Here is a 19,579-nt window from a genome sequence, read left to right as displayed (position 1 = left end):
GAAGATTATCTCGTAATCGAAGCACGACTGGTAATTGATCGCTTGGTCGGATACCAGGAACATCCATGATGGCGAAACCGAGATCTTTCCCATCCGAGACAATGCTGAAGACAACTACAACAAGCTCCTGCGTCTCAGGGGAGTACGCGCCCGCGATGAGAAGGTCTGGGAGCTTGCCAGTGAGAAGACAGGATCGCCCAGAACAAGAGAGCTTTCGCATGCGCGCCCAGTGCCCTTTTACTCAACTAGGTTCCAGGCCGCCTGTAATTGTGCGACTCTCGCCGTGTCGGCGTTTATCCCCTGCGCATATCCTTGAGCCTTCTGCCCTAGTTGTGCCCCCTCCACACCCCACGGTGTTTCGAATCTGTGCGGGATCCCGGCAGCCCCATAGCTAATGTAGGGATTATACATGGAAGCTGTTATCCCGTTCATGTTATAATAGAAAGACGAAGACACATTGTACATCTTCTGCATATCGAGGTTGTACCTCGCCATCGAGACAATATGCCGCATCTCTGGGACCGTTTGCTCATAGATGGTCCTGCGATATGCGGCAAACGCCATAAACGAGGACAGATCCCGCTTGCCACATGCCTCGGCCCACTTGCGGCGCATTCGTGGCGAGTATAAGTCACAGTGACTCTCACCCGGGATTACTTGGGGTGTGAGAGGGAGCTCTTGGGCGAGCTCGCTGCCACGCACCACCTCCTCGTAGCACGCGAGACAGATGCGGCAGTCGTCCGTGCCATACCATTTTTGATTCGTCACCAATTCAATCCCCGGGCACAGGGGGAGCTCGCATAACCTTCTAGTAAAATCTACGAACCGGGAAAATGTGCAAGTGATCAATGCTTCATCCAGCCTGGGCGCGTAACTTAGAAACCGGAGGCTGGCGGGATTCAAATCACAGGAACTCTCCACTGTCCTCGGGTGTTGAACTGGCTTGAAGAACAAATCCAACCCGAGTGGCTTTAGCAGGCCTACGTAGCAGCTCTGGCAGGCGTCGAAGTTGTCGATGCCTTGATTCAGTTGATACGTCTGCGCACCGCGTTGTGTCTGCGAGCTACAGGACGGAGCTTGGACATATTCTATGATTGTGCGCCGCCATAGCGAAAAGTCCTTCCGCTCAATCGCCTCACCCCAGATAACCTGGGCTTGCCAGAACCCAAGGATGCATTTCTGTTGCCTTGGCGGCTGCGTCATAGGTTGGAAGTGGGATTCGAAGTCGGTCCTACTCGCAAAGTCGCGGTAGCAGCGCTCGCAGACAGCTATTCCTAGGGCTCGATCCCGAAGCTCATACCACTGCCGTGAGGAGCCGCTCATTACGCCCCCGTTTTTCTCGCATTCCGGAAGGCTCAGGTGGCGTGCGGCTTCGACAGAAAAATGCGGCCATGATTGGGCCTTGGTGAGTAATCTCCGAATAAAACCAATGGCGATGTCACACGCCCATATTTGTCCGTGTGGTTGTTTTTCTCGATGCTCCTCAAACTGACCCTGCAAAGGTGTACCCGAAACTACATCCTCATAACAAGCCTCACATGCGACGAAAGATGGAAGTCTGCTGGTGTCTTTAGGGCTGTACCACTTCACATTCTCCGATTCCCCGACGCCTTTTGTCCCATCGCAGTTCCTGATCGTGGTCCGATGACGAAAGAACCACGATAGCTCCTGAACACTGCCTGATTGCAGGGCTCGGGGCCACAAATATTTTTCAATCCGAGGTGAGCTGAAAAGGCAATGTATGCTAGCACCGGCGGGCGAGACCCAAGGGTGGAAACTTCCTTGCAACGGTGAACCCTGGATATTTTTCTCATAGCAATACATGCAAATGCGGAAGTTTGGGGCGTCAGGCAAGATATACCATGTACCGGCGCACATCAAGGTATAATTCGTTGACGGACACTTCGCCAAAGTGAAATTTGCGGGCGGGGTATACTGCACGCTTGGTCGCGACACAGCGGCATTAGAGCGTTCCTGGTCCCTGTGCTCATGGCCATGGCAGGAACTGCGCACAGTATTGGAATCTATTGGAGCTGATGACGACGCGTCATCTTGATGGCGTTGTGTTGTCGGAGAGCTTCGTTGCTGGTGGCGCGACGACAGTGGCGGTGGCACCGGTGCCCCATCCGATCCCTGCCATCCCTGCGGCTGGAAATCATAGGCAGGGGGTGGGGGTGTAGGCGTGATGTTGTTTTCGATGGGCTGGCGCGTCTGTCGCCGTACGTCCGGCTGCGGTAGCCCCGGAGCGTGGGAGTTATTTCTGGAGGAAGGCGCTTGTGATGGGGGTGGAGGAAACCAAGGACGAGACGTTGACGGTGTGGAGCTCGTCTGTGGAGTACTGTGGAGGGATGTTGACTCTCCCGCGCCATAAGGGCCCTGTGTCCGAGGCCAAGGCTGCGGTCGGTGCTCTACCTGACCGGGCGCGGGATAATGGACCGTATGTTGTGGGGTGGCTTGTCTCTCGTATGGAGGTGGCGGAGGATACGGTGCCTCTAGACGTGGAACGGTGTTTTGCGAATTATCTTGCGGTATCCGAGGAGGCAATGGTGGGGGACGACTGTCTTCCGAACGAGGTGGCCGAGGCGGTATTGGCGGGGGTGCGCTCAAGGCGTATTTCTTTGGGCGATAAGGAAACTCCATGCTAACTGTTCAGGTAAGTCCGTCCATGCGACGATCGAGTGGAAAGTGAACGATACACCATGAACAACGCGAGAGAGGCCGTGCGGGTGTATATATATGACTGGTCAAGGAAAGAAGAGTCAGGAAGGCCACGCAAATCTCACGATCAGCCTCAACTCCGAAGCGGGTCTCGTCGGGGAATCATGCTCGATCTAGGGATAGTCGATGCGGGAGCTGCAGAACAGCCTGGGTTAATACGAGCAAGCCATCGCCTTGATTGCCCAGGTTTCTGCTTCGCCCCGTCCCGTCCGTTTCGCATCCAGGGTTCGGTTCTGCTCATGACTCCATACGCCAACGAAGATCGGCGTCTCCTAGGTCTGGTGTTACTATGATGGGCCGGGTATATAATGTTCATTCTCCAGAAGAAGCTGCGTTCACCTGCCGAGGCTCTCACTCGGATCGTGGCTGCGGGTGGTGGTGATTTGGCACGAATACCCTAGGAATCCCAAGCTCTAGTATTCGCAACCTGCCTAGTTTAGTGCCTATTGCGCCTCTTGCCGGATGGACATAGGCAACCCGACTTCATCACCATATCCTTCCGGCCATCCTGAACTCCCGACCATCACCAAACACCATGGAATTGCAGGAGCGATGGGGAGGCTATGCCACACTGTAGGAGGAAGGATAGATTTCAACGGACTCTGCGGGTGGTTGTTTCATCGGCGGGAGGCGTCATGGCTCACGGTTCACTAGCCCTCGACGAAACGAACGTCGTACATTCATCTTTTGCGCCATGTATTAGTGATTGCAATCCATAAGACGGCGGAGAATTTTGTAACATACCTTTTGGTAGAGGGTTTCCTTCCACCTGGCGAGAGGGTTCCATGGTCAAAAGTCTTGCGGTACGGCCGCGTGAAACAACATGAACATCCAGTCGGGTGTTGCTGGGATAGAAGTAGTAACCAGGCAAGAAAGAACAACGGGTGACTGATATGGATCGAAAATCTGAAAGAGTCAGGCCCTTGTTGTGCTTACGACCCGTGCTTTCGACCCACAGGTATTCGCCCCCTAGTGTTTTGATGTGAGTTTTCATGCGGCCTTTCCGGGGATATGGAAAGATATCTTCGCCATCGGGGCAAATATCCACAATGACGGCCTCGGGGTCGTGTTCCAAATGAGCGATTCAACAGAATTTGTCGTCCCTCTTTAGGTTTTGTTCCTGTTACTGACAATCAAGTGAGAGTTCAGGGGAATACAGCGAGATTTATGATTATAAAGCACAGGCTTCGCGTCGTCGACGTAAGTGGGCACTGGGCCTAGCCAAACGCTCGCCCGCCGTGCAAGAATGCCACCGAAAAGGGGACATGGGAAATAGTTATGCTGGTGAATATTCCTTATGTGTTGGTGGTTTGATCTTCACGATCTCCACCGAGGCTGATGGAATGTAACGATAGGTTAACTAGTCCTTCCCAGCTCAGTTAGTCCGATGCTAGGCTCATCGGAGGGCCGCGGCGAGACCGGTGATTGGCCAGATACTATTTCCATTGCTGGATGAAATCTGCCCTCATGCGTCGGATAGGATCATGGGTACCGTCAAGGGGACACGTAGCGCAGCTATTATGGTTTCCCCATGCCGTTTCAGATGAGCAAAGACATGTCTATGGAGTATCACAAATCTACCGAGCGCTATGTAGACCCCGAAGAGCGAGTCGACGGTCAAGTTGGCCCTTGCATGGGTTCATTCTACGTTATCGGTTAGATGTGATCCACACACTAAATGGGTCCCTCACAACCTTCTGCCACTTCTCAGCCGATATACGATGGATTGGGAACACGAAAAGTAGGGCTCAGATCCCAAAATGAAAAGCCTATTCTGTTAAACCCCGGTCTGAATCAATTCACCCGGCGGTGTCAAGTGAAGTTTATCAGAGCTCTCCTTCTACGACAATGAGCCACCAGGAACGTCAGAAGAAGGGCCCAGATCGAAGGGAACCACCCCGAAACGACGCGGGGACACAGTTCGAATTTGTATTGGAGAAGGATCAGCCTGGCATTCGCAGTCATGCCATGCGACAATTTTGGAGACAGAAACAAGCCATCGCAAAGGACGACCCAAGCGACGTCTCTTCCACCGGCCGCCGTTTGTATCCCCGCACGCTAATGCCAAATGATGGCATCCAACCCTACCAGTTCGAGGGGCTGAAGGAATTCCGACAACAGATGTCAGCGCTCCAGCAAAAGGACGATGGAGCAGGATCAGCGAATTCAGGCAAAGACAATGCGGAGACTTCAGGTATCCCAACCCAAATCTTGTCTGGAATCCGTCATGCCCTGGAATTTGTGAACCACGACCCGTTCCATACATTTCCGGTGACATTGACGGCGCAACACCGCAAGCTATTGTACCACTGTGAGTATATTGGATCGACGGGCAAACCTAGCCACGGTCGGCGTCAAGGGTTCATGGCTGTGACTGACATCGATAGGGTTGAGCACGCACACCAGTGGGATGTCAGCCGCCCTCCCCCACGCGGCCTTCGATCCCATCCGGGAGGTTTGGCTGCCATTGGACTTGTCAAATAGCGCCTCATTCAACGCGACTATGGCGCACGCAGCAGCCCATCTGGCTTACCTTCACGGCGAGCTCGCCTCGCCCGAAGCTCTCCGATACAAAACTGAGGCCATCAGTGTCATCACAAAATGGCTGGATGACCCTGAGCAAGCGCTTCGAAACGAAACCCTTGTTTCCGTAGTCCGGCTTTTGATGTTCGAGGTACGTGCCCGGGCCGAGTATGGCGACAATTACGTCTTATATCATTCAAGGCATCAAGAATCTTTTTCTTTGTGATTCTGTTGACCGTTCCCGCCGTGTGCAGAAATACTGGGGAATAGATGGCCAGTGGGAAGTCCATCGAGATGGGCTACAACGGCTGATCAACGCAAAAGGTGGTCTTTCTGCATTGCGAGGGGACTGGCGTGTGGAACTCGTCGTGTTTTTGTGAGTCTTCCCATCCGCCGTCCACACTGACGACCCTTGGGAAAAGAAAAATCCCTGGAGACTGACACACGCGTAACGGATTATCTACCAGTGCCTCCTTCATTGCAGGATCACCACAATGTGAACCATCCACGCATATATGGGAGCTGTCAGAGCATTTCACACCGACTGCCCTTCACCCAACAGTACAATTAACAGCGGACCGGCATCGATCCAAGGTGATAGAAAGTCTTCAGATATACCCAGCCGTATATGACGCGACCGTCTTGTTATACAACTCATTCCACCAGGCTCCCGACCCTGAGTTACTGGCGAAACCCTCAGAAATGTCCACCCGACGGCTGAAGTGCTTGGTGTTCCTCAGTGTCATTTTCCAGGAATCAATTTACGCCTCGATATCAGCACTCGGCGGAGGTATCAGTATAGACCATTCGTTCACCAACCAGTTAGCGGCGTTGGATGAGTTGTTGACAACGTATCACCACCGGTGGGGAGGCGAGGTTGAGGTACTGTATACAATTCTCTTCGGTAACTTTTGCGATCTGAATCACCGGCACGAAACCCCGGAGATGGGGTTTGTTATACGGCTCTCAGACAGCCTGGGCCAGCTCAGTCAGCGCGCCCGCAAAGTTATTGGGCAGTGTCTCTTGAACATGCTCTTGGAAGAGAAATGAGTCATGACGCTACTAAGACCACAGCGCCACTGGATCGGATCTTGCGTCCGCGACTCTTCTATCCAGCTGATGGCAAGTGTGTATAGGATTTTAGAGTTATTGCATATTACCCACAGCGATCCCCTTCACCGCCATGCTGTCTGTCATATAGGAAAGCCGTAGACGAGGAAGCCAACATGGTCTTGGCAAATCCCTTCACCAATCCGGCATAGCTGGGTTTTAAGGGTTTTTCCCGCCACGGGATTTCCGTGGGTTCAACCCTCTCTTTGGCCCAATCCGGTAATACTAATCAACCACTCAATCTCAGTCTGTTGCGATGGATTGAGCCTCCAAACACAAGAAAGGAATGATCAACGGCAACCTAGGAGCCTTTCGTCTCGGGTTGTGAGAGACATCACTGTCTGGTCTTCTATCATTCTGATTTCCTCGTCCTCAACTCTTTTTACGCGCAGTAATTGTCGCCTTCCTTTCAGCTTGCCTGGGTTGCTCTAGACATGGGAGCAATGCGCCGTATAAACAGGAAAGGAGGACAACAGCGAAAAGGGTATGGCACAGGTCAGTCGATGTAAGCCAGACAAGTGTCCTTCATCACCTGTTTTCCCATATGTCTGAGATTCGATGCTTTACTACACAGAACCTCAGATATTGCATGGATACCGTGCGTATCTGCAGAGAGAGAGAGAGAGATACGCGAGCGAGGACATCAACTTCCGACAGTCGAGAAACGAACACCATGCGGAGCAATACCCTCTACTACTAATCGCTACCGGGTTGTAGAAACCTGACGTCCGATTCCAGAATGGCCTGCCATTTCAGGCAACAGGGATGCCTGAATCTCACCTTCCTGGCAAGGAAATATGATATCCGTTGCACGGTCCCCATCGTGTGGACTATCCTACGTTAATAAGGGGCGCTAGAGTTATCTTCCAAGACGAAAATTTCCTTCTCCTCATAACTTGGATGTCCATAGCTGTCAGGGTTTCAACAGAAACAATCTACTGAGTATTCAGATAGCACATCACCCTACACAGGATTACGATTCATTGCTGTTATGGATAGCAACGTTACAAGGCCAACGGGGAAGCGCAAACCTGGAATGACGGTAAGCCGAGGCCAGGCACTCCAGTATCAGGATGTTCAAGAACCTACACCTCTATCTTTCTTGACACCTGCGACCGACCTAGAGAGATCAGTCCACGAAGGCATACTTACAACGAGGCATTCGCCATTGTCACACACCAATAAACTCCCAATAGTTTCAAGTCTCCTTTTCCTGTTGGTCACAGTGTTATTTATATCGTAAGTTGCTCATGCTCCGATAGGTGATTTAGGCTATCGCCGATCCCCAGTCTCAATCAGTAGTGCGTCCTTTTCAACGTATTAATGGCGCCACTACTGCTTTCCAAGACGTAAACTGACAAGCTGTTAGTCTGGTCTCCAATGCAGTGTCTCGTTTGCCATTAGCTCAATGTCCCATACACTGGCTACCGAATCCATCAAAGCCAGTTCCCAGCAGTCGGACCGCCGAAAGACACTATTCTTATTACCAGGTTGCCACATGATCGCATAGGCCATTATGTTAGTCCCTCCCTCGACCATGTTGTGTGTTGGCAAGACATGACACAGCCTGGAAAAAGTATAGCAGATCTGGTCTAGGGGAAGTAGAACATACGGCACTCACCCCAACCCATGGAGTTAAGGTGATTGGAGGGGCTCTTGGTAGCTAGATTACCAACTGTTTCCTTTCCGAGCCAATTCCTGGGGGGATAACACTCGCATGGTACGGTTAGTGAAGTGATTTAAGCATCCCCTGATGTTCGAATGTTGCTTATGCGTGTTACTCTAAACAGAACCTGCAGCTGTGAAGTTTTTATTGAACTATCCAGCTTCACTCCTCATGGCTCGTTTATAATCCTATCCACTCACCTCCATCACCGGTCCCTTATAAGGTATCCTATGTGAAATGGGTCAATGCATAAATACTGCAAGGTAATGAGGACCTCATCGGAAATGGATGGGTGTCGCCCTGCATACGGTGGAAGATATAGCTGGAGAAGACTAACACGGTCTGGAAACGAATTTAGAATTCAGCTTACCAAAGGCTACGGTCATAATGATACACTCTAGAAAGCTCGGTTCAGTGGATTGGACAAGGCGTAATACTATTTTGTATGAACGGTAGATTCATCTTTCACATATTCTTCGACCGGAACTAAGTGGTGGCATCTTCCCCATCGAGTTTAATCTTCTGAGTCTCACATCCCAATATTACCGCTCCCTGACACCGTAATCGGGACCCTTGACGCTGTCGGAAGGTCCACAGTCCATGTCCTGGTTTCCCGGATGATATACGTCTCGCTTGATTGACTCTGAGACTCCCACTCCGCGGATGCCCGCGACGTCGATATTTTCGTCTTTGTCCCATACATGGGGGACAGAACCAATTCACCCCCAGATTCCGAAAGTGCTCCCTTAGTTGTGGAAGAGGTGTGTGGTGCTCGTAACCCGCCGTTATAAGTGGTACTGGACCATTTGTTGTTTTGGAGACAGAATGCGTTAGAACGGAGTCGAACCAGGAAAGGCTTCAGCTGACCCCAGCAAGCTGTGACGATACTGAGAGATTGGGTGATCTCCATGCAGATTGTCCTGGGGGCTGCGTTGATAAAGGGGTCAGTAGAAGGGGTGTTGGCTTTGGTAAGGATTATTTGAGCGATACTTGATGCGACAACACTAAGGGTGTCAACAGTTCAGTACCAATAGGAGGACAGAAATCATACAGGAGCCGCGGAATGAAAATACTGGCAAACACCAGTTTTTTCCTCCACGTAGTTTGGACATGGACGATCAACACCATGGCTTGGACAAAGATCACGATGTCCGTTACCCCATTCGTGACGGCAAGGAACACGACCCAGGCAGCCTATGGCTCATTAATATCTGTCTGGGTATCACGACACTGCCACGTGCTGTCTTACACGGTCGATACACTGCCCATTGAGATAGTCCCAGGTTCTTGGAAGATGACACTGGAGGGCTGTCCCGAAAAGGCCAGTCACTGCAGTTACTGTCACCAGCCCCTGAGCAACACGGGCGAGGACACGGTCTCGGGGAGCTGGCGTAAGGCTACAGATAAAGACAATCATGGCCAATTTGGAGCAAAGCAAACTCAGTATAAACAGCAGTGCCCCGGCGAGCTGCGACTGTGATGAGTAAGTAGAAGACACACGACCTCAAGCCAGTTGGAGACAGCAATTGACCTTCATCACAACCTCTTGCATGGATGCTATGATCGCATCGGTGTGATTACCGAAGCCATGGGTAGTGGCCATTGCGATTGCAATGCTATTTCCAATGGAAAATGCCTACATTGTCAGTCATTTCAGGGAGTTTTGCCAAAGTTTGGCACACGTACAAGCGATGTAACGATGAGGGCATCATCGGTTGTCAACCCTCCAACCATCAGCCATTTGGTTACGAGTCGGGATATGACCGCTAGTGCAGTAACACTCATTAGAAGCCATGTTATGACTGCCACAGCAGGGTTCCAGCTAGCTGGTTGAAATTGTGCCATGGGTTGGACACTCTGAAGAACAGTAACTTAGCACTTCATCAATAAGACATATGAAGTGGAGCCTTCTATTCAACTTGGGGATGACTACAGGTGTAACTATATATAGTCTCGTGATATATGAGGACCGGATCAAGTGTCACAATGCCAAGGGCGCCTTTCGACAAGCTAACAAAGAAATCAGTGACGATCCCACCGTCAAGTAACCCTAGTACGACCTCTCTCTTCCTCGGCTCAGGCTGGATAGCAGTGCAGCGCAGTGCTAACTGCGCCGTACGATTGATTAGCCGTTGTGACGGTTCGTTCATTGGGGGATTACTCGGGACCAAGTGGTCTATATCTGACACTCCGGCCTACAAAATGAAACACCCTACTACTACGGGACATGCGTAGTAGATTTCTTAATTCTAAGAGGAGCATCGAACCTGATGACTGTATCTATTGCACACTAGGACACACCTTACTCTCAACAGGTAGATAGACTTTTATGGTCGAGACTCCATCCATGACCCGGACGAAACGAGAAGGTAGAGTAGCACAAATGGGAGCACAGCAGGGACTGCATTCAACTGACCCTCACACACAACAGTAGTAATTTCCGGGGCGATTATAATCCGCCTGCGCCCGTGTAATCCAGTCTCCATGCAAATGTTTCTCTTCCCCCCCTCCTTGCCCCGACTTTCTACTATGAATCGTTCCGCTGCTTGGCCCAGTGTAGTCAGATCGCTGGATTCTTTACAGATGCCATAGGTATCTGGAAAGGTTGAGTCCACAAGTCTCCAAACGTGAATAGCCTAAGGTATAGAATTGCCCCAGCAGATATCTCTTCCGTTTACAGTTTTGAGTACTTCCAAGAACAGCCCGTAAGTGGGATGGCCTCGTACGAGATGAAGAACAGGGTGGAAGTCGGTCACTGTCTAAGTCCGGATCGTGACGATCTGGACCTTGCGAAAATTGGAAAAAGGGCCATTCTCAAGGTAGATCTTCAGTTCCACAATCCTCTGTCGTATACTAAGCTATCTTCCAGCGCAACTTTAGCACTCTGTCGATTCTCGCCTTCAGCTGCACCATTACCGCCACCTGGGAAGGAATCCTGAAGCAAGTCATGTCTGTCTCCTGTAAACGAACGAATACTAACATGTAGTCAGCACCTTTCTGCTTCCTATGACGAAGTTGGACTCTGTCTACTATTCCTGCATGACCTGGCTAACCAAATCTAGTGGAGGACCCGCTGGTGCCGTTTACGAGTATATCTTTGCATGGATAGGAACTGGATCTTGCTTTTTGGTTCTCGCCGAGCTATCTTCCATGTGAGATCCTCGTCCTGTGCTCGATGGACCAACTTTATGACCAGTAGCATGCAGGGCGCCTACATCTGGCGGCCAATATCATTGGTGCGCAATGCTTGCGCCCCCCAGTTGCATGAAATTTTATAGCTATATCACGGGTGTGTATTGCCTCTTCCAATTACTGGCTGTGGCCGACATTGATATCTTTAGGCTGGATAACTGTCTTTGCTTGGCAAACCGCCTTTGCATCGATCGCCCTGTTGAGCGGCACCGAGATCCAGGGGGCTGCTATCTTGACCTTCAAGAACTACCAGAGCGAACACTACCATGGGACTCTTATCCTATGGGCCTGTGTGATACTCGCTCTAGCAGTAAATGCGACCGGTGGTAAACTACTTCCACGTCTTGAAAACCTTGTTTTTGTCTTGCATATCGTTGGGTTTTTGGCCATTTTAATCACTCTTACCTACGTGGCGGATCACAAAAGCGCTAAGGAGGTGTTTACCACATGGACAAACAGCGGTGGTTGGTCCTCTAACGGCATCGTCTTTTTCATTGGGATGCAAGGTAGCGTTTTTGCCTTTTCTGGTGGCGATGCTGCCGTCCATGTAAGTCGCGCTCGTTGTGAAAGAACATATCAGCTGGCTTCTAAACGGAACAATAGATGGCCGAGGAAGTCCACAAGGCCTCAGTGGTCATCCCTCGTGCTTTAATACTTACTGCACTGATCAACGGTGCCCTCGGATTTGGCATGCTGGTTGGGGTCTTGTTTTGTATGGGCGATCTTGAGGCAGCGACCAGCACTCCCACGGGATATCCCTACATGGAAATCTTTTTTCAGGCAACTAATTCGTTAGGTGGTGCTGTGGCCATGATATGCATCGCGCTTGTGATTTGTGTATGTTCTGCCATTGGAATGATAGCTGCGACCTCTCGCCAGTTGTGGTCCTTTGCGCGTGATCGAGGCGTGCCTGGATGGAGGTTATGGAGCAAGGCCTGCTGTCCTTTCTTTCTTCGGATTCTGATGTCTGCAGTAGCTGACGGGGAAGTGCAGGTCTCTCCTACCACGAACATTCCGATCTACTCTGTGTGCTTCACCATGGCTGTTTCATGTCTTCTCGGTCTGATTAATATCGGCTCCGATGTCGCGCTGAAGGACATTTTGTCTATGGCTGTTTCTGGCCTCTACCTGTCATACCTGACCGTTGGGACCTTGCTTCTCTACCGGCGTCTCTGCGGCCACATCCGCGCCAGCAGTGAGTGCGAGGACATGACTGTCAATGTCCCCAATGCTCCGTTAGTCTGGGGGCCCTTCCGTGTTCCTGGGATTCTGGGGGCTGTCAACAATGGCTTTGCTGTTTGCTACATGATTGTCGTGATTTTCTTTAGCTTCTGGCCCACGACAGTGGTGGTGGATTATAAGTCTATGAACTACAGTGTGGTTGGGACATTTGGCACAGTCATTATCGCCGTTCTATATTATGTGGTCCGGGCCCGGCATGTTTACGACGGACCGGTGGTCGAAGGAGGTTAAATTTCGACACCATGGCTCTTGGTTTATATAGCGAATTGAAGGACAAGTATCGGGTTAAAACTGAAGACCATAGTATTTCGGGCTTGACGTGAGGGGCCGGGCACCATGTAGAAGAGTACACCGTGGATATCTTTAGATTTCCGGGCAGCACTAGAACCAAATGATGTGTTGTGTCGTACCGTGCAGCTCATCATGCGTGGGCCCCCATGATCACCGTGTAGGTGGCAGCGATATGTTCAATAGGGAAGGATATTTAACTATTCTACCTCATCCTCAGTTCAGCTCGCAGAACACTCTCATTCTACTCAGACACATCGATTTAAAATGGCCGGTAAGTCAATCTGGAAACCACAGAACGGTAGTACATATTATGCTAAGGGACGATGCTCCTTCTAGACTACGCATATACCGCTCGTACGTGATGTCCCTTTGCACTTCCCAGCGCTTTTGCCCCGATGGCTGATGCAGGGGATCATCTAACATGAACTCGCTAGGATAGAGCGGTTTGTTGAGTTCTACAACCGGTCGTTCGATAGCCAGCGCGAGGCTCTTAGGGGCCTCTATGTATGGCGGTCTCCTTCCATCACGACAGATGTGATGGGCTGACTATATACACCGCGACCCAGACATTTTTTCTCCATCCTGAGGAGGCAGGAGGCTACTTCATCTTAAATGAAGTTTTCCGTATCATCTCTAAGGAATAGATTCGTGGTGTGGTATGTGCTTGGTGCCTGTCGGAGGAATCATCGATCACGGGGCTGTCGCTCGTAGGGGAACGGATCATGAAGGATTATTCTTTACGGAGGGGTTAAGAGACGCATGGCTTGGCTTTAGTCATTGCAGGGACATCGTGCAGGGAACCCTGGTTTGTTCTTCACGATGTCAAGACGGGGTTTCCTTGGACTCAAAGGGCAGAGATTCACTTTCGCCAGGCAAATCAGAAGAACTACAGCAGTGACTTCCCATGCAGATCGATTCACAGGTGTTAGGGCGCAGGGTTCCCCTAGCGGCTGCACCTCTGGCCAACGGAGCATGCAATGGCCGACCAGGTTTGGCCCAAAGACCATAGCACTCCTCTCAAGGTGACGACAAGAAGCAAATCCTGTTCACCTCAGGTCCCGCAGTATGCCGGATGAGGTGCCCGACCCTGCGAGCAGCTGGTGCAGAACTTGTAGTGCCAATACATAATATCTTCCGGACCCACTCCGAAGGCTCTAGGTGTACCATTTTACTGAGCAACCTGTTAAAGAGTACATTGACAGGGTACTAATAGCAACTCTACTGGGCTTACAATCTATAGTGGTTGCTAGGTGGGGCCTTCGGACGCTGACATTTTAATAACTGGTTCACTTGTCATATCGCGGCAGCCAAGGCAAAAGATCAAAATCAAATCAAATGGAAATCAATCCCGGCCGGGAGAAAAATTCTGCAGAACCGAAGCCGAATACCGGAGCCGAGTCTTAGTCATAGCCTCATACCATCGTGCATAAAAATCGTTCGCTCGTCCGGCATCGCCTAAGGAATCCGCTCCCATAGCCAATTATACCCCCTCGACTACTCCACTAGTGGGGGAGAACCAGCGATCGTGCAAGATGAAAGTGCGATGTTGCGATTGGCGAGGAATCCTGGGAGGCGAAAAAAAGAAGCTTTACCCGGCATGGGGGCATGTCTTTTTATCTCTGGGGTAATTTCTGCGTAGGGAGAGGATTCCCACCATCGTTCACCCCCTCCCACCCAATATTCCCAGGCAGATCATGGAGAAGTCCACGTTGGCTGAGGAGGCTATCCAGCCCACCGGCTACAATGAGTATGATGCGCCTCCCAAGGACGAAATCCAGCTCAATGTGGGTGGTCGCGGAGCGACGCAACGCCGCCTCCGGAACTACCATGTCACCATGATTGGTTTCTGCAGTGGAATTGGCACCGGTCTGTTTGTGGGAACAGGCGCCGCGTATGCCAAGGCCGGTCCAGCTGGCTTGTTACTGGCATATATCGTCGTGGGCCTGGTGCTATGGTGTGTGATGCAGAGCATCGGCGAGCTGGCAACGCTACTGCCCACAGCCGGATCCTTCCCTCACTGGGCCACTCGCTTCATCGATCCGGCTGTCGGGTTCTCGCTAGCCATCTCGTATGGATACTGTTATACGATTGCCATCGCCTCGGAGGTCTCCGCTGCTGCTGTAATTGTCTCCTATTGGACTGACATCACACCGGCCGTGGTCATCACGGTGGGTCTAGTGCTGATCCTGGCCAGCAATCTAATGAGTGTGCGGTTCTATGGCGAAACAGAAGTCTTTGGCGGTGCGGTCAAGGTCCTCTGCTTCCTCGGCTTAGTGATTGTATCCATTGTGATCACGGCTGGTGGCGCGAACAACGATAGCATCGGCTTCCGCTATTGGAATCACCCTGGACCCTGGACGAATTATAACGGCATCACCGGTCCCACGGGTCACTTCCTGGGCTTCCTGTCGTCCTTTGTCAACGCCTCCTTCAGCTTCATCGGTGTCGAGACCGTGGTCATCACCGCCGCGGAGTCGGTCAATCCCCATCATGCTATCCCCAAGGCTGCCCGCCGTGTGACATACCGCATCGCCTTCTTCTATATCCTTGGTGCCCTGCTGATTGGTATCATTGTCGATCCACGGAACCCAGCCCTCGTCTCGGGCTCTGATAACGCGAACAGTTCACCCTTCGTGATCGCCATCAAGGAGGCCGGCATCAATGCCCTGCCGTCGATTGTCAATGCATGCATTCTTGTGGCCGCATGGTCCGCCGGTAACTCGTACTGCTGGGTGGGCTCACGCATGATCGTGGCCATGACCACGGACCACCAGCTACCGCAAGTGTTCGGCCGCGTTACCAAGAAAGGCGTGCCCTACGTCGCTGTCATTACCGCCTGGCTGTTTGGGCCCTTGGCGTACCTGAGTAAGTCAAATTCTCACCGGGTCCCACCCCCTCATCATATAACTGGTTCATCATATACTAATGGGCAACAACCGTTAGGTCTCGGCTCTGGCGGTGCAGCGCAAGCGTTTTCCTGGCTTCTGAACCTCAGCACGGTGGCTGGATTGATCGCATGGGCAACGCTCTCCTTCTGCTACATTCGTTTCCACGCCGCGATGAAAACGCAGGGTATCTCCCGTGATACCCTCCCTTGGAAGGCACCGCTGCAACCGTATGCTGCCTGGGTAGGATTCATTGGCTCAACCATTATCACGTTGGTTGCTGGATTCCCCGTCTTCTTGAAGGGTAATTGGTCTGCGTCGGACTTTGTGGCGTCGTACATCGGCATCCCCATCTTCATTGTACCGATCATCGGATGGAAGCTCATCAAACGTACCAAGGTGAGTTGGACGGCTCTCGCAATCTCTTGGTTAAGAAAGCTCGCTGACCGTAGGAAATGTCTAGTTTGTCCGAGCTGCCGATATGGATTTGTGGTCGGGCCGTTTGCAAGAAGGGGAGATCCTGGTGCAAAGACGCGCTCCCGAGACCCTTTGGGAACGCTTTGTGGACTGGCTTGTATGAGATATCCCAAGGTTATATGTCGATCTACACCGCGAGCGATACTGCCGATTCAACACGGCCACCGTACGCGAGTGAGCGCCTGACTATCGAGTGCCCTGGAAGGCCCTCCGGAATTGCGCCCCGCGACTGCCTTTTTGTACATAGAGATAGACTTTTGCATGGCTAGCTGGGGACTGGGTCCCGCCAGAGCCTTTTGTATTATATCAACTATATGAGCGAATGAAGACCACCCATAATCCATTGTGCATCCTTCGTCCTGTAGCCCTTCCTGCCTCAACTATAATAATAACAAAACGGCCCGTCCAGCGTATCCATCAGGTCTCGGAATTTCACAGGCTCAGCGGCAAATCCAAAATGAATCATCTCGTCCAACGTCATATTGGCTGTCGGGGGCGTGTCGAGGATGGTGTGCGTGCCCCAAATGGCATGCCTCCTCTTGTCTGGATCCAACCCTTGCCAGATGGTCCACACTCGATCAATCTGCGCATGATGCAGATAAAACATCGGATCGCCGGGGCTACCAGCTGCATCTCCCATGACTATCCCGACCCCGACGTGGCCGCCGCGATGAACGCCGTACGGCACAGACGGAACAGAAAACCGGGGATCTCTCTGCATCACGCCCTGGAACCAATCGATGGTGTCATAGGAAAGGATCAGCTCTGTAATGTGGCGAAAGGTCACGGAAGATCGTGTGACGGTTGGATTGATATCTCGTTTGAGGCAGTGGGGGTGATGCTCGAAGCGGTAGCTCACGGGCTTTTGGCCTGCGCCATCAATCGGACCCATGTTGATAGTGTAGTTCGAGAAGGGCCCCTCGTAGACACACCCTCCGCCCGTGCCGACGGGGAGATACTCATGGATGGAGGGCCAGTATACCGGATCCCTGTTTGGTATGAACACCCCGTTCGATCCCATGCTATACTCGTCACCATTGAACAGCACGGAGAGATGAGGGTTCTCGGCGTCCAATCCCCAGTCCCAGTACGGCAGGGATCCGGTGTAGTGGCATTTTGATTTGAGATCCTGCTCGAACGTGTGGATGAAGTACCGATGCCAGGCAAGGAAGTCCGCCTGTACTTGTTAGACAACCATGATTCTCAGCCTTCTATCCGCGCGAACTATCCAAATCTTACCGTCTGGTGGATGACACTGGTCAGGTTGATATGTGTGGCCAGAAATTCATCATACCGAGTCTGTACCCCAGGATAAATCTGGCGAAGATCGGCTGACAGAGTGGTTGGAATGCTCTGCAGGCACCGCACAGCGTCGGTGAACTGCCGTCTTTCCTCGTGGGTCAGCTCGCGCCTACTGACAAGTTAAATCTCTTATATCAAAAGGAAAGCACGTCGATCACTGTTTGATGTACCATTCTCTACGTATGTAGGCGTGTTCAGGTCGGCAGCTCCCTGTCCGACCTCTCTTGATATTCTCAGTCGCCTCACGGGCAAGCTGCCGCAGAGCGATGCCCTGGTCCACTTGCTCCGGCGAGAAATCATAGATGCTGGCGGCTAGGAGGGCCAGCGGTCCACAGGCTAACCAAAGCAGCACAGATAGTATGTACAAATGCATCTCCGATGTGAACGTTTCTTCTGATTGAGGGTGTGAAAGAATGCTGAGGTTGGGCTCGAAAGGATCATCCCTTGATTAGGAGGCTGCAGCAACCTTGCATATGACAAATCACCAGAGTGACATTGGAGGATTCCGATCTGCCTATCGCAACCGCCGCATTGAGCTTTCTTCCTGCAGCGATCCCCACCAGTGTCAGACTGATTGGTGTCTTGGGCGATACTAGTAGTCGTCCAGGAGCTAGATGCGAATCCGCCAATGCCACTTGTAGTCGAGACACGCCCACCGCGCAGTCATAAAGAGAAACATGGAAAACAGGAGCACACATCCCAGCCAGATCACCACAATCCGCGAGCCCACTTTCTCCAGCATCTCTCCTCCGATCGGGATACAGATCAACGTCCTAGTGCTGTCAGTAGAGTGTTGATACACACTGGCAGCCGAGATGACACTCACGCGAAGCTCACCAGACAGTAGCATGTCCCAAATCTCATCCCGATCTCTTTTGCATTCGACACTTGCCGAATGCAGACCGGGGCAAGGCTGATGAACGACCCTGAACAGAGGCCATATAGGGCGCTAAAGATATACAGTGCTGACAGATGTCGGCTGAAGGGGTACAAGATGGCAAATATCGTCAGAACGGCCGATAAAATCAAGATAATGAGGACGTTCAAGCGACCGTATCGATCGGCAATCCGGCCGGCGAGGAGACGACCGACACAGGAGCATCTACGGCTGTTGTGAGAAGGGGAACTGGAGGGATATATCTCAACTGAAGGGTAACACATACACATTGAGCACCACCAGAGTATATACGCTCGCACTGGTATTGAAGCCCTGCTTGGTGACGTACGTGGGAAAGAGCCCGATGAGTGCGAACATTTCCAATTCGAGCGCTACTGCTGTTAACCATGCAATGACGAACGGGTCGCGGGGAACCTACCAAAGATCCCGCAGCTCAGCAATGTGAAGCGAGAGTCCTTGAAGCACCGAATATCGATCGCCGCCTTCAGCTGTCCCTTGGGGAGGCGAGACTTGACGAGGAACGAGGCGAGTCCGCACAGCACCAGGACGACCAACGCGACGATGCGCATTCCCCACTGGAAGCCCAGGTTGGCAAAGGCGCCCTTCAGGATAAAAGGGAAGACCACGCCGCCCAGACCTGCGCCCGCCATGGCCGTTCCGATCGCCATGCCGGCGCGCGCCTGGAACCAGTGGGGCACACAGGACATCCCGATGGTGCTCGTGAAGGCACCGCCGATGCCTGCCATGATGCCGAAGCAGATGATAAAATGCCAATACTGGGTGCATTCCGCGGTCAGGAACAGGCTCAGCACGTAGAATGCGGACCCTGCGGAGACCAGCTCTCTCGGTCCGTAGGTGTCGAACAAGGGGCCCACGAAGACACCAAGGCCCAGCGACACAAAGACGAACAGCCCCGAGATCCAACCGACATTCTGGCTCGAGTAGCTCGCTAGCTGGTGGGATTCCAGATAGGATTGCAACACCCCGACCGAGTTCATCAGCCCGTAGGACGACATCAGCAGCAAAAAGGAGCCCAGGACCACGAGCCAGGAGCGATAGCCGCCATCTGGGAAGCCGTCGGCCTCGGTGCTTGGCTCCTCCAGGACCGTAGGATTGTCCTCCACTTGGAAGTCATCCACCGGTCGGCGAGACTCACTGGCACCGACGGCCGGATGGCTGATGTCCACGCCGGAAGAGACAAAGCCCTTTGCGCGGTCCGATACAGCCATGGTTGGGAGGACGTAAGATGTGTGCGAGGTCATGCTGAACTGATCT

The 19,579-nt window shown here is 52.2% G+C and overlaps 6 protein-coding genes across 6 annotated transcripts; 3 read left to right on the top strand and 3 right to left on the bottom strand.

Annotated features, from left to right (window-relative positions):
* Window positions 1–237: 237 nt before the first annotated feature.
* Window positions 238–2,640, bottom strand: ABOM_002589 (uncharacterized protein; the record flags this gene model as incomplete). The annotated part of the gene is made up of 1 exon (XM_022529719.1): window positions 238–2,640. One exon carries the CDS (start codon window positions 2,638–2,640, stop codon window positions 238–240), a length of 2,403 nt encoding a protein of 800 aa, XP_022391116.1.
* A 1,926-nt stretch (window positions 2,641–4,566) lies between these two features.
* On the top strand, window positions 4,567–6,291 carry ABOM_002588 (uncharacterized protein; the record flags this gene model as incomplete). Its single annotated transcript, XM_022529718.1, has 4 exons — window positions 4,567–5,029; window positions 5,106–5,392; window positions 5,496–5,617; window positions 5,709–6,291. 4 exons carry the CDS (start codon window positions 4,567–4,569, stop codon window positions 6,289–6,291), a joined length of 1,455 nt encoding a protein of 484 aa, XP_022391115.1.
* Window positions 6,292–8,546: 2,255 nt separating this feature from the next.
* ABOM_002587 (uncharacterized protein) lies at window positions 8,547–9,862 on the bottom strand (the record flags this gene model as incomplete). Its single annotated transcript, XM_022529717.1, has 5 exons — window positions 8,547–9,021; window positions 9,069–9,211; window positions 9,267–9,491; window positions 9,549–9,653; window positions 9,704–9,862. 5 exons carry the CDS (start codon window positions 9,860–9,862, stop codon window positions 8,547–8,549), a joined length of 1,107 nt encoding a protein of 368 aa, XP_022391110.1.
* An 884-nt stretch (window positions 9,863–10,746) lies between these two features.
* ABOM_002586 (choline transport protein) lies at window positions 10,747–12,682 on the top strand (the record flags this gene model as incomplete). Its single annotated transcript, XM_022529716.1, has 6 exons — window positions 10,747–10,836; window positions 10,887–10,966; window positions 11,008–11,169; window positions 11,224–11,306; window positions 11,359–11,756; window positions 11,813–12,682. The coding sequence occupies 6 exons, from the start codon at window positions 10,747–10,749 to the stop codon at window positions 12,680–12,682; spliced, it is 1,683 nt and encodes a 560-aa protein (XP_022391109.1).
* A 1,754-nt stretch (window positions 12,683–14,436) lies between these two features.
* On the top strand, window positions 14,437–16,207 carry ABOM_002585 (putative amino acid permease; the record flags this gene model as incomplete). Its single annotated transcript, XM_022529715.1, has 3 exons — window positions 14,437–15,607; window positions 15,686–16,026; window positions 16,091–16,207. The coding sequence occupies 3 exons, from the start codon at window positions 14,437–14,439 to the stop codon at window positions 16,205–16,207; spliced, it is 1,629 nt and encodes a 542-aa protein (XP_022391108.1).
* A 273-nt stretch (window positions 16,208–16,480) lies between these two features.
* ABOM_002584 (tyrosinase) lies at window positions 16,481–19,533 on the bottom strand (the record flags this gene model as incomplete). Its single annotated transcript, XM_022529714.1, has 7 exons — window positions 16,481–17,281; window positions 17,344–17,515; window positions 17,577–17,742; window positions 18,244–18,332; window positions 18,377–18,508; window positions 18,570–18,678; window positions 18,723–19,533. The coding sequence occupies 7 exons, from the start codon at window positions 19,531–19,533 to the stop codon at window positions 16,481–16,483; spliced, it is 2,280 nt and encodes a 759-aa protein (XP_022391107.1).
* Between the last annotated feature and the right edge of the window lie 46 nt (window positions 19,534–19,579).

Source organism: Aspergillus bombycis, assembly GCF_001792695.1.
Source record: "Aspergillus bombycis strain NRRL26010 chromosome Unknown contig00023, whole genome shotgun sequence".
NCBI lineage: Eukaryota > Fungi > Ascomycota > Eurotiomycetes > Eurotiales > Aspergillaceae > Aspergillus > Aspergillus bombycis.
The sequence above is the reverse complement of the archived record's forward strand: the minus strand, read 5'-3'. Positions and strand labels throughout refer to the sequence as shown.